This window comes from Balaenoptera musculus, chromosome 2, assembly GCF_009873245.2.
Source record: "Balaenoptera musculus isolate JJ_BM4_2016_0621 chromosome 2, mBalMus1.pri.v3, whole genome shotgun sequence".
NCBI lineage: Eukaryota > Metazoa > Chordata > Mammalia > Artiodactyla > Balaenopteridae > Balaenoptera > Balaenoptera musculus.
The window spans coordinates 56908065-56934018 of NC_045786.1; the positions used below are offsets into that span (position 1 = coordinate 56908065).

The 25954-nt window shown below is 44.4% G+C and overlaps 1 protein-coding gene across 5 annotated transcripts in view; it reads right to left on the minus strand.

Moving 5' to 3' along the window:
* TBC1D2B (TBC1 domain family member 2B) overlaps positions 1-25954 on the minus strand; it is an 87011-nt gene that overhangs the window by 21454 nt on the left and 39603 nt on the right. For all 5 annotated transcript variants that reach the window (XM_036843571.1, XM_036843572.1, XM_036843575.1 and 2 more), the window contains 5 exons: positions 12845-13008; positions 9794-10026; positions 8708-9103; positions 2888-2998; positions 1682-1875 (listed from right to left, as the gene is read on the minus strand). In XM_036843571.1, the coding sequence (XP_036699466.1) occupies positions 1682-1875; positions 2888-2998; positions 8708-9103; positions 9794-10026; positions 12845-13008 (1098 nt within the window). The remainder of the gene's footprint in view (positions 1-1681; positions 1876-2887; positions 2999-8707; positions 9104-9793; positions 10027-12844; positions 13009-25954) is intronic.

Consider the following 25954-nt stretch of genomic DNA (forward strand, 5'->3'; position numbering starts at 1 on the left):
AGAAGGAATAAAAATATGAAGTTGTGAGGCAGGTAAAAAAAAATGCTCAGGAGCTACATGTATCAACCTGTATAATTTCAGAAAACAATGTTGAAAGAAATAAGTTGCAAAAAGGTATGAATATGGTAGGATTAGCATATTAAAACGTGTCTTCAATTAGAGGTACATATTGAAGGGTTTAAAGCTGAAATGACATGTCTGGTACTTGCTTTAAAATATTCCAGGGGAAAAAAAAAAAACTTTGGAGGGGAAGGGTACGAAGAAACAGGATTGCCAAAATGTTAATAATTGCTAAATTATTGGGTAACAGTTGCATATGGGGGTTGTCATATGATTCCGTCTACTACTTTGTAAGTTTGAAATTTTCCATAATGAAAAGTTAAAAGTAAATCAATATACACAGCTATTGTTCTAGTTATACATGAAGTTTGAAAAGATACAACATGAATAGTAAGAGCCCAAAACACAAGCGGGAAGAAGACTTGGTGCCCTCAGGGCAGACTGCTAGGCCGCCCTCACGGGAGTCGTGTCCGCCCCCCCCCCCCCCCCCCCCCCCCCGCCACTGCGGACGCAGCACGAGCGCACAGCACAAGCGCACAGCATGGAGACAGCGCTCCTGGCCTGGGAATGGGGCTGCCCAGTCTGGGGCCATGTCCTTGCCACTCACCGTCTATGTGACCTGGGCAAGTTACATCACCTCCCTAATCTCAGCTTCCGCATTTGCTGAGCAAGGATAAAAACATCCGCCTGGCTGAGCTGCGTTAAATACAAGCCTGCGTGTAGGGCCCTTGGCACGGCTCCCGGCACACAGGCCTCGGTAAGAGTTTTTTAACAATGGCGTTGGTCGCATTCTGACAGCATAGTTTTACCTGTCGTCTGAGTAACATGGACAAGGCAGGCCAGTGCTGTAAGCGCAGAGAAGGGAAAGAGTGGGTCAGGCTGAAGCCAGGCTTCCCCTGGGGCAGGGGTGGGGCTGGAGAAGCTGAGCCACAGCTGCAAGCAGGGCCTCGGCACAGGGCTGCCAGAGGGGCAAGGGGGCGGAGACAGGAGGAGACCGGACTGAGTGGATTTGCAGATTTCTCCTTGAGCCAGTATTTCATGAATCTCAGTTTTAAGAAACTAGGATATGAAGGTTCTTAATCCAAGATCCATCACAGGCTTCCACACTCCGTGATTTTCTGAAAAATATACGCAATACTGTGTGTGCGTCCAACTGCATTTTGGGGCCAAGGGTGTCCACGGCTTGTATCAGACCCTCAGTGAGTTCTGAACCACTGAATCAGGTTACCCAAGTGTCCTTCCCTTACAGAGAAGACCCAATTTTCCACTTAGGGTCCCCCTTGGCTTTCAAACTACCCATGGGTGCAGCTATGTCTCTGGAGAGGGTTCTACTCCTAGGAAGACGGGCTCCTCTTGCAGCAGGACTGGCTACGGCCCACATTGGCATGGTACATGGGAGAAAGGTCTTGGAATGAAAACTTAGGCTGAACCCCAGCTCTGTTACTTGATTATTACAGCAAGACTGATGACGTTATCTGTTCTAATGACTGGACGGTCCTTGCCATGAGCATCAAACGAGACACGGAGAATTGTGTAAAGTTCTCAATGAATGTCTACTGCTGTGGAAAGAGGGGCTTGAGAAATGGGTCCCACCATCCCCAGCAGTCGCTAGCACCTTTACCTGACAAGATGAGGTTTAACGAACGCTTGCTCCGGGTGCTCCGGGCTCTCGACCTGCAGGGCATCCTCCAGCAGCTGGGCTATGACGTCCCGAGAAGGCCCCTGTTCTTCTGAGCAAACTGGCGTCTTCATTTCTTGGAGCAGTATCAAGTATTTGCTTTCTATCTGGCAGAGCTTGGCTTCCAGGCTAGAATACTACAGAGAATGTGGTAGTCACCTCCATTCAGACGGAGACACAGGAAGAGCAATCCTCAAGTACCTCAAGCAATCAAAGAATGACAAGCCAAGAACCACTAGCAAGTGAGCCAGAGAGAGACTGTATCAAAGACAAGAGATGAATTTATGCCACAGGCCACCTGTCTTATTTAAATGGCCCACATGGGCCCCGTCTTCCTTCTAGGGGGTATGACACAGAAGTACTGGTAATAAGGCCTCTGAATGTCAACACACGTATCGGTTCTGGACAGGGTTGAGGTGAGCAGCAGAAACCAGGCCACACACCCATTGCTGAGGTCAAGCTGAGTGCCACTTGGACACAAGCTCCAAGCAGCCATCCCATGCAACATCAATACTTTCCTAGGACGCTGTGACCCAGAACTAGCTCTCATCTGCTACCTTATCAGACAAATCAATACACCCCTGGAAAACATGCAGGAACAAGGTTTGGGAAGATGTTCTGAGGACTGTTCAAAAGGTATATGAGGCATACAACAGCTGCTGACACAGTGTCACTGAGCTTCATTTGACTGTAACTGGAAAGTCTGTGATGTCTCTACACCCTGCAAAGCCCTTTCCCGCCACAGTCACATCTAACTCTCAAACCAACCCCGTCAGGTTCACAGAGGGGGCATCACCCTCACCATCCCCATTTATAGATAAGAAACTGATTCACACAACTCAGTAGCATAAATCAAAATCCAAAGAACCTTAATTTGGGGGAACCTTAGAATTGTATTTAATTTTTTTTCTGTAAACTTCATTATATGTGTGAATAAAAGCCACCTCTCAGGACATTTCTATTTGTCTTCATCACGAAGTGAAACTAAACACAGTGCTATGCACTTTATATATTTTAAATATAATTTGGTATCAATAACCACACCCTCCAAGCATGGGGGTTGAACTGATTTTAAAGCATGTCCATTTTTAAATCATTTCTGAATCATACCTCCCACCAGATAATAGAAATATAACCATCCTGACCCACCTTTGCCATCAGATCCCTCTCTCTTCTTTCTGCATTTCTCCGTAGAGCTGAGAGTTCCAAGATTTCCTTATTCAGAAATTTATTTTGCGTTTTGTACCCCTGTAGATTATCCTGTTGCAAAAAAAAGGTCCATCAATTCACATTGGTTGAATGTTGATTAGTTATTCTATATCAGCGGTCCCCAACCTTTTTGGCACCAGGGACCGGTTTCGTGGAGGACAATTTTTCCACAGATCGGGGGGTGGGGGGATGGCTTTGGGATGATTCAAGCGCTTTACATTTATTGTGTACTTTATTTCTATTATTATTACATTGCAATATATAATGAAATAATTACACAACTCACCATAATGCTGACAGGAGGTGCAGCTCAGGCGGTAATGCAAGAGATGGGAAGCAGCTATAAATACAGATGAAGCTTCACTCGCTAGCCCACTGCTCACCTCCTGCTATGCAGCCCAGTTCCTAACAGGCCATGGACGATACCAGTCCGTGGCCCAGGGGTTGGGGACCCCTGTTCAATATAATTAATATTTTGCTGCCTCACCAATCAAATAGCCCTGCTAATAAGTTAGAACAAGTTCTAAGGAAATGAAAGCGGCTACCCTTGGCAATAGAAGGTAGGCAGGGACCACTGCTGTAATGAAGAAGATGGGGAAATAAATTTATTTAACGGTGGTGATTTTCCTCACCTGTCCTTAGGAAAAGTAAGTAGGACTTATGTCCTAAATCTATGCAAATATTTTATCTACCCACATTCATTGGGTACAAAAGGTAATGCCTTCCGTTAATTTTGTTTTTTAACTAGAGAAACTGAACAAATTTTCTGTACGTTCTCATTTTTACTTATCCAGTTTATGTGGAAGAGGCTACACACATACACAATGCCCTTATCTAAAGGATTACTCTTAATAATGAATAGCTATAACCTACAATGTACAAGGCACTTAAGAGAACATGTTCCTCAACTTTTTTACATTAAAAAATTTCAAACTTATGAAAACGTTGAAAGGAAAGTACAATAAACACAATATACCCTTCACCTAAATTTGCCAATTGTTAACTTTTGCCACATTTACTTTCTGTTTTTAAGAGAACATCACAAGCTGGTGACACGTTCTGCCAAGTCCAACCAAAAGTTCAGCCCTGGCAGAAGCGGGTGCCATACGTGACCTTCAGCCCTTGAAACTCTGAGCAAGGCAAGCGAAAGGAAACCTCTGAGACAACTGGGGCAGTTATTTCCAAATGCTCCCTACCAAATTCAGTCTTTTACAAATGTGTTTTTTCCCTACTCTGTTTGAAGTTTTCAAGGAATTTCTGATCCCTCAATCACAACAGCTCCAAGCACAGGCCAGGGGTGGTCAAGAAAGGCACTGACTCTTGTGTTGTCCCAGGACAGAGACCATGGCCCCTCCCCAAAGATGTGTCCAGAGACATGCCCCAATCTCCAAACTAGAAACCACCATGGCGGTACACAAGTTCCCCTGAAAATACAGAAGAACTGAAAATGTTCCAGCAGTCCCTTTAATCGCTGACACCTACGGAGCACCTGCTATGGGTTACAGGTGCCCTGTGCTAGGCGCGTGAGGTCCTCGATCCCATTCAAACCTCACAACTCTTCAGCCCCCACTCTCGTCATCTCCATTTCCTAGGTGAAGAGCTGAGCCACAGGGAGGCTGCGTAACTACTAAGTGTCGGGCTGGGAGCCAGACCTGCTGCGCTCTTGGCCCAGGTGCTTGGCCCCTGACGCCCACCTGAGCTCTGATACACATCACACCTTCTCAGTCTCAGCAAGACCACACGTCATGACAAGCGTTCAAGACAGGCTCTGTCAAACCCCAAAGGAGGTCCACAGACTTCCTTTTCTGATCAGAATCACGATGTTCTCCTTTCTCCTGGCGTCTTGAAGTTCTCATATTTGGAAACAATGAACAAACACGTTACTTAAAGGCAGGCTGATTGAAGGAAGGTGAGCTAGAGGGCACCTAAAGAATACACTGGGCCATGATGGACAGAGACTGAGCAGCACAAGGTGGGTCGGGGGAGCGGGACACCACAGTCTGCCATCTGTGTCTTTGAGTCCAACTGTGCATTACAGTCTAAGGAAGTCCTGATAATGTATCTCAAGGATTCTTTCTCTAAAAAGGGAACCCTCTTGCACTGTTGGTGGGAATGTAAATTGATACAGCCACTATGGAGAACAGTATGGAGGTTCCTTAAAAAACTAAAAATAGAATTACCATATGACCCAGGAATCCCACTACTGGGCATATACCCAGAGAAAACCATAATTCAAAAAGAGTCATGTACCAAAATGTTCATTGCAGTTCCATTTACAATAGCCAGGACATGGAAGCAACCTAAATGCCCATCGACAGACAAATGGATAAAGAAGATGTGGTACACATATACAATGGAATATTACTCAGCCATAAAAAGGAACGAAATTGGGTCATTTGTAGAGACGTGGATGGATCTAGAGACTGTCATACAGAGTGAAGTAAGTCAGAAAGAGAAAAACAAATATCGTATATTAACGCATGTATGTGGCACCTAGAAAAATGGTACAGATGAACCGGTTTGCAGGGCAGAAATTGAGACACAGATGTAGAGAACAAATGTATGGACACCAAGGGGGGAAAGCGGCAGGGAGGTGGGGCTGGTGGTGTGATGAATTGGGTGATTGGGATTGACATGTATACATTGATGTGTATAAAATGGATGACTAATAAGAACCTGCTGTATAAAAAACTAAATATAATAAAATTTAAAAATTAAAAAAAAAAAGGATTCTTTCTCTAGAATGATGATCACAGCAAGCTAAGACTCTATGAGGTGCCAGGTGCCCCGTGAGGACTTTACATGGAATACCTCTTTTAACCCTTACAAGACCCTATGAGGTGAGTGCCATTTCACAGATGAACACTGAGGCAGAGAGGTGAACCAGCCTGCCCAAGGTCAGAGGTCATGAGTGGCAAAGCTGGGTTTGAACCCAGCCAGGTCTGACTCCAGAGCCCATGCTCAGTCTAAACCACCACCCCATACTGGGACACATCCCCTTCTTCATTGGTGTTTATTACAGTTGTGATTCTGCTTTTCTGTTTTTGTGCTTTATAAACTAAACTCTGAGCTCCAGGAGGACAGAGACTGTATACTTTGTGCAGAGTACAAAGCCCAGCACATGGCTGACTGACTGACTGAATGAATGAATGAATGAAAGAGTCCCAAGAAGGAAAAGCTGTATGCATGAAGATATTCATGAAATAACAAATCACAGGAAAGAAGACAGAGGCTGATTAAGTAAATGATGACAGAGTCAAAAGATGGACAATCTGGAATCATTAATGATAGCAATACAGAAAGTGCCTGGGTTCTAAGGCTGAATGAAACAAAAGTCTATCTACTCCAGGAAATGGAAGAATTATGTAAACATGGAAAAGGCCTGGAAGGAAGTATGGGAAGAATATTTAAATCATTAGGGTGGTAAAATCCTAAGACCAATATGTGCTCCTGCCTCAAAATACTACAGGAACAGAAAGTGACCACATATGAGACCAAAAAAGAAATGTTAGCATATTCTAAAAAGCAGAAATCTTTACAGGCACATACATTGACTATAAAGCAAGACACTGAATAGTAACAGTAACAACAACAAAAGAGATACCTTCCCCCCACCAAAACACACACAAAATCTTTTTTTCCCCACCTAGACATTTTAAATTTGGGGTCAAACGAAGAAATCAATATGGAAACCATGCGGTATCTAAAAGTGAAGGACAATGAGATTCTTCACTCCAATTCTCCCAGTGCCACCACAGAGGGGGCACGAATGTGACTGTCTTCTGCATGGCACAGGGGATGCCCTGGCAATATCCGGCCCAGGCAGAGCAATGTCAGAAAACATGAGGTCACCAAGCCGGGCAGGACTCACTCAGAACGCACAGGCCACAGGGGAGTCCCTTAACAACCTTTCTGCCTCTCCATAAGCTATGTCACCACTTAACCTCACTGTTGTGGAATTTTGGAGCCACAGACTTTATAAATTAAGCTGAGAAATGTTGGAGAAAAAGAAAAATGTCACCCGCTACCCCGCAAAAAGCAAAGGTCGAGAAGTCTAGCTGTGATCAGCTCCGTCAGTCGTCTCCAAAAGGAGCTGTGTGGAGCCACAACAACAAAGCCACACACTCCCCTCCACACCCTGGCTCGGCTCCCCGGGAAAACATGCTCCCCACGCGTCCCCCACTGCCGAGCGCTGGGACCTGGAAACTGAACGCCCTGGTGTCATTCTCCAAACACTACGAAGACAGATGTGCTTGCAAAATATAAAATTCACTTGACCTTAAATAAGTGGTCTTAAAACGTGTATCACTGATGGGATGTATATTTAGGGTCAGTACACTCTAGATTGCATATATAAACAAAACCAAATTTTACTGGCAACGCTAACCAAGACCTTTTTTTTTTAAACACGGCTATTTTTGTAGTAGATATAATTATAAAGTAATGAGATTGAGGGTTTTGGTGGTGTTTTTGCCCTTTTGGTTTTTCTCACCAATAAATCCTTCTGGCCTCATATATCTACTTGGTGCCGTCACTGAGAAGTTGTCACCATGGGAGACCACATACATATTCCGACAAAGTCGCCATTATTCCAGTGTTTTAATTTCCATTTTGGAATTATCTTTAAGGCCCAGGCATGTCCATCAGTCATCCAGTCTATTGACACTGCATGACAGGTACTACTAGTCAGGAAGCAGGCTCAGTAACAACCTCAAAAGTGGCAAACCTTTGCGCTTCAAGGATAAACTGCATTTGGAGGGCAAAACATCCTGAGTGCCACGTTATTTGCAAAAAGTGGGTAGCCAGGTGAGGAAGACTTTGCGGCCAGGTGGGACCGAGAGCTGCAGAACTGTGTGGGGTCAGCTGGGGTCTGGGCTACACCCAATGCCTCACGTCCTAGGAGACACTTCTCCACCTGAAACTTCTCCAGATCGAGAACTGGTGGCAGCAAAACTTTTCGGACCCTCGCTGTGGCCTGACTGACAGTGGCCCAAGGCCATTCAGCTCTCCCCTCGGGACCGGCACGCTTCTCCGCGGGCACAGAGTCAGACTGCCCACGCCTCCCACTAACGCTCTTCCTACCTCATCAGCTGGCCACCACCCCAGGTATGACGGGGAGAGTCACCTCCATTCAGGAACCAGCCTCCCATCCCCAGGGCCAGCCAGAAAGGGACACTGGGAAGAGAGCTCTGCCCTCCCTTCTGAGTGTCAGGACCCCCCTGCCTTAGGCGTGGGGGGCACGGACTCTGGGCAGGCCTCCTTCCCCGGTGTGCTTGGGAGCCAGGGTCTGCTTTCCCGCCCGACCCCACACTAGCTGTTGGGAACAGTGTTCCCTCACCTGGCCTCCATTATGTCCTGGGGCGGGCTATGCAAATGATGGTGTGTGCATCCACGCACAGAGGGGGCAAGAAACAGCCTCTGCAGGTTACATGGAGTAATAAAGTCCTAAGGGTGTATAAAAAGAAAGAGAAGTCGCAGCTGCCTGAAAGCAAGGGAGGGGAAAGATCTGAAACTGTTCTGAGCTATGGCGACATCGACGGGCTGAGACTTTCATTTTCCAAGGAAGCTTCTTAGAAACCTAGTAATTATCTGACTGGAAGTCCTGTGGCACATGTTTTATAAAAAAAAGGCACAGCTGCTCTGCTGTCACACCAAATTAGCTCACTGAGGCTAGCAGCTCTAGAGTGACATCAACAGACAGGCTGTTAGCGGATTTTGGATTTCTTGTCCCAATAACAGGGGCCCACGCCCTGCTCTTACTTTCAGTCGGTCCAGTTCCAGCTGGTCCCTGGCTGTGGGGAGGGCCACAGGAGAGCTGGGCATGGAGGTGGGAGAGGATACGCTGCCCTCGCACTCGCTGAGCTGCCGGGAGAGCTTCATGATGACCTCGTCCTTGGCCTGGATGGTCTCCATCAGCATCCCCAGCTGCTCGCTGAGCTCGCCCACTTTGTTCTTCAGCGTCCTTACTTCCTGCTGAAGACTCTCCTTCTCCTGGCTGAACCTCTCCAGCTGGCTGGTGAGGCCCAGAATCTGGTCGTCCTTCTGGTGCAGAAGCCCCAGCGTGTCCTGCGGGACCCCCTCGCAGAGGCGGCTGCTCGTGAAGTACTTGTCGTACTGGGAGGACCTCACCGTCTGCTGCAGAAGCCGCACGAGCTCCTAGGAGCCAGGGGAGGATGGAGTGGGGAGCAGAGACGGGAGAAAAAGCAGAAATCATGGCAACTCTGCATGGAGCAACCATTGGTATTTGAGCAAATGCAGAAACTTTACTGGAAATATTTTAATACCCAACTTCCTCATGAAGGATCTCAAAAATAGAGAAGGAAAAATATTTCTTCCATAAAGGCTGTCTGTAGAGAACAATAATAGGAAACAGGAAATAGTGGACAGGCAGACTGCAATTAGCAATGGCTCCCAGTAAAGGTTCATCCGTATTAAAAAATCTGAGGTCTAAATTCACTGACCTGCTGAGGAATTAAGTATAATTAGGTGTGATCAGCTCAAAAGGAAGCTGCTGTTTAACAGGATGTGGAAACTCTTTTAACAACTGTTCATGGGCCTTGGGCTGAAGCTATGCTCAGAGAGATTTGACGTCAGGGCAGGCATGGGCAAGGTGCAGACAACACCCTCCCCGACCCACCCTGAGGGGTCTTCACTCTCGTCGGAATTTCAAATGTCCAAGCAGAGCAGCAGTGCCTAGGTCAGTAGCCATGGCAACATACAACTCTTAGGGGAAAAGCACCTTCTGGGAAATAATGGAGTCAGAGAGACATGAAAGCCGGGTTTTGCTCCTCTGGTCCCTGGCCTGCTGACATGAGATGAGATAGAAATGTGAGGAAGAAGAATTACCTTCTGACTGGATAAGTCTTTCCTTAACCTTTCCAGCTCTTCCTGCTGGTTCTGGACCTGCAGCTGCATCTCGGAGGCCAGCTTGCTGGTGCTACCACTGCCCGATGGCCCCTCGGCTGAAGGGTCACCACTACTGTGGCGATTTTTATACGATCCAATCATGTCTTTCAAAGGGCGTTTTCCTTTGTAGGGAATACGTCCAAAATCAAAGGGAAATCCTGAGCCAGTTACTCCTACATAAAAACAAAACTTGTTTAAGTTCAGGTCAAATTTTCCTTTTGGAAATTCCAGTAAAATACATTAACATTCCATCTATCATCCTCTAAGGGGTTCTGCATGCGTCACTCTCTGCTCCTACCTCATTCTTGATAATAACCAAGCTTAAAACCAAAGATGATCTTTCATGTGATCACTTTTAAAGAAAGCTTTCTCTATTTGATTGCTCAATTTTTGCATTAAGACAGACGAAAAAAGTCAGACTATACATTAGTACTAAGGAGGAATTTATGACAAAACTGTACTCAACTCTCTCAAGATTCTTTTGTAATGTTAAGTTTATTTTCCAAAAGATCAGTTCTAAGCCTATGTGTTCACATCACCATTTTCCTATGTCAGGTACTTTGAGGACCAAAGAGAACAGAGACACAGACCAGGGAAGAACGTGGTTGCTCCAGGTTCCTACAGCATCCTGAACACAAGGTGTCCCTTCCCCCGGGCACCTTAGTAAGGACAGGGCCTGCATCTAAAGAGTTAGAGGGTAGGACTTAGAGATACACTAGGGATCCCCGGCTGCTTATTTTTAGCTAATCTGTCCTTACTAAAAAAACAAAGCAAAAAAACCCCGAGTTTATGTTTTCTTAATTGTAAACACATTTTATTCTCTTCCTTAAAAACGAGTATTTAAAAATATTGAGGGATCCAAATAAATTTTAGTATAAATGGATTCAAATATATATTAAAAATATAAAGAGGAGAGTACATACTATATAGGTTCCATTTATATAACTTTAGAAAACAAGCAAAACAAGTCTATGATGTTAGGAGTCAGGACAGTGGTTTCGGGGGTTGGGGTGGGAGGTGAGGCAGTGACTGGAAGGGGTTTGGGGAGAGAGGCTGTGACTCCTGGTACTGTCCTGTTTCTTCAAGTAAGTGCTGGCTCCATGGATATGCTCACTTTGTGAAAATCCATTGAGCTATACATTCCTGATTGGGGGACTTTTCTGTGTGTATGAAGATTAGCTTACTTCCCATGAATGACACGGACAAGAAGCTGGCAGGCTGATTCTTGGAGCCGTTACAGGAAATATCCATGAATCAGCAAGATAAAAATCCAGAGACATCCTTGTCCCTCCGTGTCTTCCACACAGGCTCCCTCTCAAAGGGATCAGGGGCTGGGCAGAGGCTGAGAAGGCTGCTCCCAGACAAGAAGCTGCTCTGCAGGGGTGCTGGGAGTTTCTTGCCCCACCCGAGTCACTAAGCCTTACTGATTCTTCCTTCCCAATCTTGCTACCATTCACCCTTCCATTTCATTCCTAGAGTCTCTATGGGGAAGTCAGAGCCAACAATGTTTACCTTCAACAATCCAAATCCCCAACACAAATCCCTGTTCCTCAGAAGGCCTTCCCAGTTGACAATGAGCCCCTCTCCTGGGTGCCCCGCTGGCTGTGCCACGTGCTGGGTCACGAGGCACGTGACTCACATCTTCACCACGTCACACTGGACCTTAGGGTTCCATGCTACCATCCTGGGGATCACAAGTAAACTCCCCACCAAAGCAAGTCATGTGGTCCTTTCCCAGGGGACAGAAAAAAATATTACCTTCAGTAAATATGTGCTCTCAGTAAAGATTTCCTAAAATCCTGCCTCCTAATCCTGCCAGCTCATGCCAGAATGAAGCATAAGGCAGAATTTCAAAATTATTTATTGTTATTTTACATTTAAAACATCAATATTCCCTCAATGGATCAATGGATGTAGGATCATGAAGGGCTGCTTAACGCATTAGGCAAAATGCCAATGGAGAGATGTATGAACGGGTCAGGCTGACACCCTAAATCCTGATTGACCTTAACATCACAAAAAGAGGGAAAAGCAGATATGCTGTGGTTCCAGATGTGATGCAACAAGAAATACACAGCATCCCTAGCCCCCACCCCACCCCAAAATATTCTTGTCATAATTAAAAGTCAACCCTGAATCTGGGCAGGCCTCTGCTCTAGTGACAAGTGTACAGGAAATACAGGGATGGAGGAGTATATTCTGTGACCCCGCAAAAATATAATTAACGAAATCCAGAATGTGGGCAATTCCTCGGCATGAAGACCCTGTTTCTTCAACAGGCGTGGCAAGGGAAACGGAAGACAAAAAAAAACAGAGAGCTGTTCAGACTGAAAGAGACCCAAGAAGACACACAACTAAACATACTTGGGGGCCTGTTAGCCCCTCATTTGCTCATGCCAACTGCAAGTAGACATTTATGGAACAACCGGGGAAGTAGACAAGAAGGATTTACTGTAAGTGTTTAGGTATAACAATGAAGCTGTGGTTCTTTTAAAGAGTCATCTCTTGGAGATACATACTAAAATGTTTACAGATGCAAAGGATTAATATCTAGAACTTCCTTTAAAATAACCCAGCTGGTGGTGGGTGCCAGGAGGGGCAGGAGCTCAGAGGAGATACAGAGGAAAAAAGAGAGGCCATAAGTTCAAAACTGTGGAATGTGACACTACAGCTGCTACTTTTGTGTGCATTAACAAATTCCTATAAATAAAAAGTTTTAGTTTTTTTTAAATCAGTATTTCTGTAAAGAGCACCATGACTTCCAGATATTCTATCTCCTGAAAAAGTTTCAGAACCGCAGGCTTGGACAGTTATTTATTTCTTGCGACATCTCATTTTCAAGCCTTTATGTTTTATTTCCCACAAAGAGAACACAACTCCCGCTGGGTCTCATGCTCCCAGTGATACCTGCTACCAAAGGGTCTCCCACATCACCAGTGGTTAACAGATGGCAGCGGAGAGAATGAAAGACAGCAGGAACCGCACCCATACCTTTGTTTCCTTCAGGGATCTGCTTCTTCCTTTCTTCCTGTGCCGTGGACTCCTCCAGGTCCTTTGGGCTTGGATCTAAGAGCTCCCACTCTTCACTGGTGTAAAACACACTCCTGCGACTGTCGTTATGCCCTCTCCCAGGGCGAAAAGAAGACATTGAATTTCTATTGGGAAAAATGAAATGTTTTATTTTTTTAAAAAATGGTCACATACATACGCTTGGCAAAAAACTAAAATCTGACAATAGCAAATGTTGGTGAGGATATGGAGAAATGAGAACTCTCATACACTGCTGGTGGGAGTATAAACTGGAACTATTACCATGGAGAACAATTCAGCAACATACAGATAAGTTGAAGAAGTTTTTGCCCTAAGACCCAGAGACCCAGCATTTCTTAGATTCTTCAACACGTGCACAAGGAGACACAAACAAGAACATCCACTGCAGCACTATTCATATTGGCAAAAAACCCCAACAACCTAAACATCTATTGACAAGAGAACAGATAAATAAACTGTAGCATATTCATACGATCAAAGACTATACATCACTTAAAGTGAATTCATTCATTCAACAAATATTAATTAAGTGCCTACAATGTGCCAGGCACTGTTCTAAGTGGTTGGCATATGCTAGTGAACAAATATTCCTGTCCTTGTGGAATGTACATTCTATCTAAAGCTACATGGGTCATATGGACAAATATTTTTTAAATGCTGAATAAGAAAAGAAAGAAAATTGAAGAATGACATGTACAACATGATATTTTTTTAAATCTTCAAGATAATACTGTTAATATATATCATTTATAGATACACACATATGTAGTAAAGCTTAAAAATCCACACAAGAATGATAATTATCAAATACAGAACACTGGTTACTCCTGTGAAGGGCAAGAAAAGAACGGGATCATGGAGACAAGAAAGGATTTGAACCATATCTATAATGTTTTAAAAAGTGCAGCAGAAATATGACAAAATTATATAGTTTAGTAGTGGTTACCCAGGTAATCAATTTACTATACTTTACACTTGCCTGTGTGCTAAAATTATTTCATTAAAACTTTTAAAAACTAGGTTGGGATTTCTACTTCCAGTGAAGATGGACTAAGAGGGACTGGATTTACAGTCATCTGAAACAACTGAAAAACTGAACAAAATACAGGAAACAATGATTTTCAGATATTGGACATCAGGCTACACAGGGCAGTGATCCCTGAGAGGTGGAAAACAAACGAGGTAAGCCCCACCCCTGCCCAAGCTTACTGCCTAGAGACTTTCCAGGCCACGGTGCAGGCAGTGGGAACCCAGGTGGAGCTCTCCCATGAATTGATAAGACAGAGCTGGGAATCCCAAGGCAGGTGGAGTTCACAGGGCACAGTACTGGAGAGAAAAGAGCTGTATGGAGGGCTGCAGAAACATCAGAGGGTTCCCAAGTCTCCAGATGAGTACTATCAGGCTTGCGTGTAAGAAAGCTATCCAAGAATGGGGAAAGAACCCCCTGAGAGGAGCAGAGGGAACCATCCCTGGGGCTCACACGATAGTGTCTAGTCCCACCATCCAGAGTGGAAAACCTCACACGTCATGGAGTATGGTAGGCTGGTACTTGGAAAAAGGTTACTGACATTATCCCTAGACTAAAGTCCGCTCTCATACCACCTAAAAAAGCTTAAAAATGAACTTCAAACTGTTTCTGAGTAATTAAACTACATTCCAGAATAAAGCTTAAGAATATATGTACAGGAACAGACACAAAAATCTAGCACCCAGAAAGGTAAAACTCATAATTCGGGCATGCAATAAAAAATTATCAGGCATGCAAAGAAGTAGGAAAATACAACTCATTCTAAGGAGAAAAATCACTAAACAGAAACAGACTCAGAAATGACAAATAATAAAATTAGTAGACAAGGATTTTAAAAGTTACTATAACTGTTTCCCCATGTTTGAGAAGCTAGAAGAAAGACTGAACATGTTAAATAGAGATACGGAAGATGTGAGAAAAAGATCCAAATCAAAACTTCTAGAGATAGAGGAAAACACAGGCAGAACATTCTTTGACATAAATCACAGCAATATTTTTTTAGATCCGTCTCCTAGAGTAATGGAAACAAAAGCAAAAATAAATAAATGGAACCTAATTAAACTTAAAAGCGTTTACACAGCAAAGGAAACCAGAAACAAAATGAAAAGACAACTTACAGAATGGGAGAAAATATTTGCAAACGACACAACCAACAAGAGATTACCTTCCAAAATATACAAACAGCTTACACAGCTCAATATTTAAAAACAAAAAACAAACAAAAAAAAACCCCAACACAACCAAAAAAATGGGCAGAAGACCTAAATACGACATTTCTCCAAAGAAGACATACAGATGGCCAACAGGCACGTGAAAAGATGCTCAACATTGCTAATTATTAGAGCAAGGCAAATCAAAACTACAATGAGGTATCACCTCACACCAGTCAGAATGGCCATCAACAAAAAGTCTACAAACAATAAATGCTGGAGAGGGTGTGGAGAAAAGTGAACCCTCTTGCACTGTTGATGGGAATGTAAATTGGTACAGCCATTATGGGGAACAGTATGCAGGTTCCTTCAAAGACTAAAAATAGAGTTACCATATGATCCAGCAATCCCCCTCCTGGGCATATATCCAGAAAAGACGAAAACTCTAATTTGAAAAGATACATGCACCTCAATGTCCACGGCAGCACTATTTACAATAGCCAAGACATGGAAGCAACCTAAATGCCTGTCAACAGATGAATGGTTAAAGAAGAGATGGTACATATATACAATGGAATATTACTCACCCATAAAAAAAGAATGAAACACTGCCATTTGCAGCAACATGCTTGGACCTAGAGATTATCATACTAACTGAAGTAAGTCAGACAGAGAAAGACAAATATCATATGATATCATTTATATGTGGAATCGAAGAAACTGACATAAATGAACTTACCTGTGAAATAGAAACAGACTCACAGACATAGAAAGCAAACTTATGGTAAGCAAATTTATGGTTACAAAGGGGGAAGGGGATGGGGAGGGTTAAATTAGGAGTTTGGGATTAACATATACACACTACTATATGTAAAATAAACAACGAGGACCTACTATATAGCACAGGGAACTATATTCAATATCTTGTAATAACCTATAATAGAAAAGAATCTGAAAAAGAATATATAACTGAATCACTCTGCTGTATACCTGAAACTAACATAACATTGTAAATCAACTATACTTCAATTAAAAATAACCTAGGGATAAAACTACAATGTCTATGATGAAAATACACTAGATGGGATTTATAGCAGATGAGATATTGCAGAAGGAAAGATTAGTGAACTTGATGACAGTGCAATAGAAACTATCCAAAATAAAACAGAGAGAAGAAAGACGAAGGAAGAATCAATGAGCCATGGGGCAATGTTAAGCATGTAATAATGTCAGCTGATGTTCAACAAGGGTCCCAAGAAATTCAATGGGGAAAAGACAGTCTTTTCAAAAAGTGGTACTACAACTGGTTATCTGTATGGGAAAAAATGAACTTCAACCCTTACTTCACATAATACATAAAAATTAACTTAAAATATATAAATGAGTAAGAATTAAAACCATTAAGCTTCTGGAAGAAAACAGGGAAGAAAATATTTGTGACATTGGGTTAAGCAAAGATTTCCTACACAGAACACAAAAAGCACAATCTGTAACAGATTAAAATGATAAAAGAACTTTATCAAGATTTAAAAGTTCTTCTTTGAAAAATATTTGCAAAACCTATATCTGACAAAAGGCTTGTATTCAGAAAATATAAAGAACTCTTACAACTCAATAATAAGAGAATAAACAATTCAATTTAAAGTGGGTGAAGGACTTGAATAGTCATTTCTCCAAAGATATACAGATGGCCAACAAGTACATGAAAAGATACTCAACGTTATTAATTATCAGGGAAATGCAACTTAAAACCAAAATGAACGACACCCACCACAATGGCTAAAGTTAAAAACACCAGCAATACCAAGTGTCGGGAAGGATGTGGAGCAACTGCAACAGTCATGTACCGCTAATGGGAACACAGAATGGTGCAGCCACCTGAAGGACAGTAGGGCAGTATGTTATCAAGTTGAATATACACTTAACTAAACAGCTCAGCAATCCCAATCCCACATATTTACCCAAAAGAAATGAAAACATGTCTACATGTAGGATTTGGACGTGAATACTCAGAGCAAGCATTATTCATAACAGCCATGAACTGGATATCAACCAAAGGTCTGTCAACTGGTGAATGGAAAACCAAATTGTGATATATCCATACTTACTGCATACTATTCACGAATAAAAAAGGAATGAGATATGAAAACACTCAACAAAATAAATGAGTCTCAAAAAGATGATGCTAAATGAAAGAAGACATACAAATACAATATGATTCCATATATATATGAAATTCTTAAAAATTTCATGCAAAGGGGCATGAGGGAACTTTGTAGGGTGGTGGAAATGCTCTATATCTTGATTATGGAGGTGTTTACATGACTATGTATAATCTCTAAACTCCATCAGCCTGTACACCTAACATAGATAAATTATACTTCAGTAAGGTTATTAAAATAAAGAAACAGGGACTTCCCTGGTGGTGCAGTGGATAAGACTCCACGCTCTCAATGCAGGGAGCCCAGGTTCAATCCTTGGTCAGAGAACTAGATCCTGCATGCATGCCGCAACTAAGAGTTCGCATGCCACAACTAAGGAGCCCATGAGCCACGACTAAGGAGCCCACGTGCTGCAACTAAGGAGCCCATGAGCTGCAACTAAGGAGCCCACGTGCTGCAACTAAGGAACCGGCGAGCCAAAACTAAGGAGCCCACATGCTGCAACCAAGACCCAGGGCAACCAAATAAATAAGGAAATATTTAAAAATAAAGAAAAACAAATAAAGAAGAGGAAGAAATGTGCATCATTTGGAGTTTCCTGAGGTAGATTAAAGGTAGGGGATGAAAAGGTAGCTTCATCTCTAGTGTGAATCAGATGACATTCTCATGTAAAATAGTCATTTTCAGTGTTTTATGTTTTTGAAAGCATGATTTTTTTTTGCTTTATTTGAATTTCATTAAAGTGTTTTAAGAATTTAGAAGAATGCAGAGAAATTACCTAAAACATTTATGTTCCCATCACACTAATTGTTTTAACAAGGAGTCCCCAGGAACCTGGCAATTATACCTGCTTATATGTTTACACCTGATAAAAGTTTTCTTATGGTTTATTTACTGGGACCAAGAGTGAACTGGCAAACAAACAATGTAGAGCTTGTTACAGGTACTGTTTATTTCCTAAGTCTCTTCTAGTGCCTGGCAACCGGGCTACACATCTTCCCAGAGAACTGCATAGAGGAATGCTAGTAAAATCCCCACTATAACCCAATGAGCAATGTTGAAGTAAAGTCTGATTTTATAAAAATTACAGAATTGTGGAGAAAGCTATTTCAAAATAGTTGCTCAGGAAAAAAAGAAACTCTCACAAATGTTCCATATACTTTTGCTCATTTCTTTGATACAATTAGCTGAGTACACTGGACCCACTACACTCTAAAATTTCAGTTGCCCAGCTTATGGCCAGGGTCTCACAGCAGCCTTCACTCACATGTGGCATGTTACTACTATCACCATCGATTTGAGGAGTTAAATTCTCCTTGCCATTTGCCCGAGCCTTCAAACTGTGCTACTCAGCCCTGGTCCTTAAACGGTGGATACAGGAGGGAGGAATGAGAGAACAGGGAAGAACAGAACATGCCTGGGGAGAGAGAACAGCAACTTAAATGACTCAGAACTTCCACACGCCCTCCTTCTCCCCAACATGGTCTTGCCATCCCAGCCTTGTCACGAGGCCCACCTGCACAAATGCCATGCTCTCGCCTGTGGCTGAGGGACTGAGCCTCGGTTGGGGGAGGTACCACCTGCCAAGCCTTAGGTGATGAAGAAACCAGATCAGGCTCAAAGCAAAAACCTCTTTAAGCTGAAACACTATAGAGCCAATCCCTGCTTTAGATCTTAGTGGTAAAACCCAATTCTGTGACTGTGCAACATGGGGGTCAGTAAAGTATACGCTTCTCAAACCACTCGTCCTATCCGCTCTGGTCAGCAGAGGCCTCTGCACTGACCAGGTGTCCTGCCTGTGCACTAATTAGAATTCACTGCCAGTTTAAACGGGGTTCTGCTGGCTGATGCTCGAGGCCGTTCTCATACAGTGCTTGCCCTTTAAAGAACCCAATGTCATCTGACAATCCTTTGAGAGAACTTCTGTGCCCTTCCAGGCACCGTGCTAGGTGCCTGCTGTTTTGTTCAATAAACACTCAGCTACTCTGATCTGAAATGAAAAGCAGGAGACCACCAGGCAGCCAAATGTCACCTTGACAGCTGCAGTGTTCAGGCTGAACTTCTAAAAACAAACACCAGCAACAACATTGTAAATCCTGTTTCACTGTAAATACTCCAATGAAAATTTAAAAACAAACAAACAAACCAAATACCAGCAATCTATATAATTAATAAGAAAACCTGTTTCTAGGTTCAGTTTCTCTACATACAGTTTAAAACGTCCACCTAAAACAGTAATAATTTTTTCAACATTCATTTCAACTCTGATAATCAGCTAGAATTTTAGAAGTTGACAGAATGGCTGGAAAATGCCCCATCAAATCCTTCAAGAGCTCACAGCTCTACAAGCACCCTGCCCAGCCAAGTTTTGGCCTCTGCCACTACCTTGTACGTGTCAGGAAGACAGGGGCAGAGGGAGAGCAGGCTACCCCCAGGGCAGCCAGTCAGCTCCGTCCCTCCTAACTACACGCCCCGTCAAGAGAAACAAAAAGTGGCGGCAGGGGGGCTCTGATTGGCAATAGCTACCCTAATAAAGATGATGCAGTATCTCCTCTCGCACAAATCAATTCTTCAGATAGATTCTCACAAGGACATGGAGACATGTGTACAAGGATACCAGGACAATGTTATTTGAAATGATTAAAAAAAAAAAAAAAAAAAAAGGAGAAATAACCAAAAGGGACTTGCAGATGTGATTATATTAAGAGCTTGAGATGGGGAGATGATCCTGGATGATCTGAGAGGGCCCTAAATGTCATCACGAGTGTCCTTACAAGAGAGAGGCAGAGCAAGATATCACTATAAGAAGAGGAGCAAGTGACGTGACTGGGGAGGCAGATTAGAGTGAGGTGGCCACGGGCCGAGGCATGCTGGCAGCCACCAGGAGCTGGAAGAGACCAGGGACGCGTTCCCACCTGGAGCCTCCAGAAGGAACCAGCCCAGCTGACACCTTCACTTTAGCCCAGTGAGACTGATTTGGACTTCCGGCCTCCAGAACTCTAAGAGAACGAATTTATGTTGTTTTAACCCACCAAGTTTATGGTAATTTGTTACAGCAGCCAGAGCAAATGAACACAACCACCCTCCAATAAGCTATTGCCCTTCGAACCATGGGCTTTGCAAGGCTACTTTTTGTTACAGTCCGTATTTCAACAGGCATTCAAGTTTGGAGCATTACGTCTAAAGTTAAAATATATTTATTGTTGACATAATGGGAAAGAAGTGTCATCAGAAAGGACCTTTCCAGGGACTTCCCTGGTGGTCCAGTGGGTAAGACTCTGCACTCCCAATGCAGGGGGTTCGGGTTCGATCCCTGGTTGGGGAACTAGATCCCACATGCATGCCACAACTAAGAAGTCCTCATGCCGCAACTAAAGATCCCTCATGCCACAACAAAGATCCCGTGTGCCGCAACTAAGACCCGGGGCAGTCTTAATAAATAAATAAATATTTTTTTAAAAAAAAGAAAGAAAGGCCCTTTCCGAAATATCCTATACATTTAATGTGGATAATGAGTCCACCTATTCTAAAGAACACACATCTAATAAAATGTGCACTGCCTCAAAAGACAAAAAAAAAAAAAAAAAAAAAGAATCAAAGTAAAACTAATCTCATCATAGAATTTCCAGGCAGGTACAGCTCTACCGGCTTCCTGTTGCCCAAAGGACAGACACTACCCCATCCCTTCACCCTGGGCCTCCCGGCCTCTTCAGCAACTGTTTGATCATCACCTCCACCCAGCACCCTAAGCTCCCAGCACATGAATTTGTGAACTCATGAAACCCTGTTCTGACTTCCATACCTTTGCTTAGGTGAGTCTCTGTACTTACCTTTCCCTTTGGCAGGTCCCACCTCATACTTCAAGTCCTAAGTTAAAACTCATCCTCCATGGCACAGCCTGCCCTCCCCAACCTTCTCCCCGACCACCCCGCTCAGTGCACCCGGGGAGGCGTGACCTGCTGGGTTCAGCCCTCAACCGCACCCTACAGTGCCTTATGACAGGACTCCTTACCTGCCTGTCTGTCTCCCCTGAGGACTGTAAGTACCTCAATGCAGGGAGGGACTACCTCTTATCCAATGGAGCACCCAGGCCACAGAGGAGGGGGGAGGGGAAGATGCAAAGATGACTGGGGGGGAGGGTGGGTGCCAGGCTACACAACCAGAGGCAGCCTTCCAAGCAGTGCTTCTCAAACTATGGGTGACAACCCATTAGCGGGCCAGGAGATAGAATTAAAGAGCCATGAAATCAATTTCAAGGGTCATGATGGGAATTTTTTTAATACATTGGAAGAGAAATTAGTACTCAGCTTTACTAGATATAACAGTTAAAATTGTATGAAATTTCTGTTTCAGTTTTGTGTGCTTACAAACAGTATACATTTATGTATGAATGTATATTATTTGCTGTGGATTCCCGGTCAAGAAGGTGAACAACACTTCATTAGAAGGAAACCCCTTCCCAGGAGGCCAAATAGAAAAGACAGCACCCACGGAACTGCAGCCCCTGGCAGGAGGGGGTGGACAGTGTCACCCGCACGTGTGCACAGGGTGAGGACAGACAAACCCCGAGCAGCGGGAACAGAGTGTTTCTGCCCTGGGAAGGGTACTGAGCCCTTCACTCATCATTCCTTCCTCAAGCAGGCTCCAGACACACACCACATGCCAAGTACCATGTGAGGTGCTGGGGATACACCCAGCCAGGACAGACAGGGTCCCTGCCCCCCCATGGAGCCCCCAACCCCACCAGGGAGGTGGACCACAGACAAGAATGCAAAGAAACAGAATAATTCCAAGTGGTAGTAAGGGCTGTGAAGGAAAAGCACGGGGGTGGGCGGAACGAGGCTCCCCTGAAGGGTGACCAGGAGTCACCAGGAGGAGAGAGCCCTCCCAGCAAAAGGTCAGCCTGACCAGGGCCTGTAGGGAAGACAGTGCGTTTGAAGAACTGAAAGAGGCCAAGCAGGCCTGAGATAGGAGAGATGAGCCCACTGGCCCTCTAATGCCACGTTCAGCAGTGTAGCCTGCGGCCTAAGGCAATGAGACGCCTCCCGGAAGGCTTGAACTAGTGGCAAGAACTGATTCGGGTCACTGAGAGTATAGGGCCCCTGCCATAGGTGGGCCCAGGACCGGCACAGTACAGGGTGCAGGCAGCTTCCCCTTCCCAGCCCCCAACTCTAAATACAATGGCAGACGTGGGCCAACTACTCCCTCCCTCGGTGGCCCTGAACAAGGCACCAAAGTTCTCTGAGCCTGTTTCCCATGCTAACTAGGACGCCCACACATCCCAGCCAGGGTTATAAGCCAAAGCCATCGCTCTTCTCACCACTGCAGCAATTTTCATGGAGCGGTGTCACGCAACCGTGGCCCTTCTGATTCGTGGGCCCCCAGAAGTGCGCGGCCAGTGGAGGTGGAGAGGACTGCTGGGACAGAGCTGCTGAGCATGCTCAGCATGCTGCTTGCTCCCCAAGGGGCTGTCGGAGAGGACTGGGCACTAATGCAGCAAGGCGCAGAAAGCCCAGTCAACTCCCGCAATCACTGAAACTCTGCCAGCCAGGAAGCCGGTCACCTTCCTTCATGCTTCCCTCTCCAGGAGGCTTGGCTTTAAAACATCAGCGTGGGGCAGTAGCATGGTGACTAAATTCTGTCTTGGTATAGTCAGAGCTGTGCCTTACAAGGAAAACCACAAATAAATACCATGTTACAGTTACTGGGCATGAACGACTTCCCCAAATTCACCAACTATCTGCCTGCTCTGGTCTGGGCCGCACCCTCTGCTACAAACTGGGGATGAGCCACCAGGCATGGTCCTAGCCAGCCAAACCAGAACAGTCTCCTGAGAACGCCAGCCATGTACACAGATAAATATACCTGGCCTGAGGGGTCAAGAGGGAAGCAAAAGACAAAGGGTCAGAGCAGGTCAGCGGCTAGCATAAGACCTATCAGAGGCAAGCCAGAAGGATAAGCACACCTTCCCAGTCACCCCGGTCTTCACGCCCATCCTCCAGAAAGGCGCCCTCTACTTTACTTATGGATAATAAAGATCCACTTCACTTACTGGCTCAACGGAGGCAGGGTAACAACAGTGGCAGCAATACCAACAGGACTGGATCGTGTGACCACTTTTTACTGAGCACTTACAATGAGTTAGACACTGAGCTAGGCAGTTCTTATTTATAACCTTAACACACCCACCCACTGGGGAAGGGCATTCTCACACACACACACACACGCCAATTTATACTAATGGAGAATATAAAGCTCAGAGAAGTTAAGTTACTGGCTCAACATCACACAGCTAATGAGTAGCAGGGCTGTGATTCCAAAACCCAGGCTGACTACAAAGAGCACTAGCCACGGCGTGACCCCACTCCTGAGCAGAGGGAGAGCTGGACCCTGGGAGCTGCCGGCCACATGTCAGGCACGGCTGAGCACCTGGCCATGGACTCGCAGTCCAGGCCCACAGAACCACAGGGCAATGCTCACTGCCATCACCCAACCTGCAGCACTGCTGCAGCCTAAGCACACCTCCCACGCCTACCCATCCTGTTCAAACTCTGCACGGGCTCCAGGGCACACACTCCCACTCCCACCCCCAAGCATGCACACTCACACATGGACCAGCCAGAACTGCACATGAGAGCTTTCACCTGAATTCTTTTACCTGAAGTGATCTGGACTGTTGGTAGATTAATGAAAACGTTGGTTAAAGCGGGAAACCATTTAACAGTAACTTAAAACAGACACATGTACCTATAAAGGCACAAGTAAGTGTGCGCTGGTGTGCCAGCCTCCTGATGTAGGCCAGCCAAGGCTTCTTCTTGAGTCTGAGGCTACTGACCACAGTTCCTTGGTATCTTTTTTGGATAAATCACACCCATAAGACAAAGACATCATCTAACTTTCCCAAATTTGTTTTGCTTCTTTTTAAAAAGTAGAATGGGGATTTACAGTTGTGAAACAATCTAAGTATAGAATCTTTATAGGTTTTGAACAATTTTTTTTCTCCTATCTTTCACAACTGTGCCACCCACATCCTGGCAATTTTTTAGTGACTCACCTTTATCAAATTTCCCCCAAGCGTTCAACTTACTTTTCACAGAAAAAACGTTTCATTTTAATATGTTATGGGTTTACTAAGTATTTCACTGAATTATGTAATTACAAGAACAAGTAAAACTAGTTAGGAACAAAGCCAGCCGACTACTGGTAAGTTTGCAGGTGGCTGGTGGGAGCAGAGGCACAGGGTGCCCTGCAGTAGCCCATTAGTCTCGTGCGGTCATTGCGGACCACAGCTCTATAGAGGGAATTTAGAATGTCAGTTAAACAGGGGAGCTGGAGGAATGGAAGCTGGTTAAGAGAGTTTCAACTGTATTGATAAACACAATAAAAGCACAGCAGACAAGCATTCAATTATCCCTTAAGGGGCTTCCCTGGAGGCGCAGTGGTTAAGAATCCGCCTGCCAATGCAGGGGACACGGGTTTGAGCCCTGGTCCAGGAAGATCCCACGTGCCACGGAGCAGCTAAGCCCATGCGCAACAACTACGGAGCCTGCCCTCTAGAGCCCGTGAGCCACACTACTGAGCCTGTGAGCCACAACTACTGAGCCCACGCACCTAGAGCCCATGCTCCGCAACAAGAGAAGCCACTGCAATGAGAAGCCCGCTCGCCACAACTAGAGTAGCCCGTGCGCAGCAACGAAGACCCAATGCAGCCAAAAATAAAATAAATAAATTTAAAAAAAAAACTTAAACAAAAAATTATCCCTTAAGCCACTTTAATTAAAACACCATTTTAAATTTATATAAAATATATGTAATTTTTGAGCCATGAATTTATAATATAGAAATATTGTTTTAATACTTCTATGATCATTAAAATCTCTCTATGCACCTAAAGCATCTTATTTAAACCTTCGTTAAGCACGCCATAAGTAAAAAAAGAAAACAAAAACCATAAACACCCAAGATCCCTATGCCAATCACTAAACATCAGGGTTTCTACAGGAAGTGGCCCCCTGGACCTCCGTGGAGAATGGCTTTGCCATGAGCTGTGTCTCCCCCAAAAATGGCAACAACTAGCCCCCATCTAGTACCTAGTGAGGGTCAGCTTAAGTTGTCATCGTCATGTTGATCTCCTGAAGTGTATGTGATTATTACCCCCATTTTACAAATGAAAGTTAAGTAATTTGCCTGAGTTATCCAGCTTTTAAGCTGTAGATCTGGGAATTGAACTCAGCTGTCTGGCTCTTAATCACTGGGCTACAGTGCGAAGGCACAGCTGACAGAAGATAACTCCAAGTGACCTTTAACCCTGAAAGTGAACAGTCAGTTGTTACAAGTAAAGGTGACACGTGCTCACTTTCCTAGGCTGGACACACTCCATAATCAGAAAGCCGCCAGTGTTACAGGTCTGTCTCCCCCCGTTTCCATTATCTAACTTTGAGGGCAGATGAGGCTAGTTAGGCATGAAAATCTGGCAAATCAACAGTTTCCCGAATATGTTCTTACAATGAGAGGTGGAAGGAACACCGGGCTCCAATCAAGGCACCCAAGGTGCCTTTCAGATCTGCCATACACCTGCTGTGTGTCTTGAGCAAGTCACTTTACTGATAGGGACAGAGTAAAGGGACAAAGTAGGTGATTAAATAGTTAATTCCACTAAGGGAACCTAAGTAAAGAAAAAAGTATGGGAGACCCCTGTAAGTTAATGATC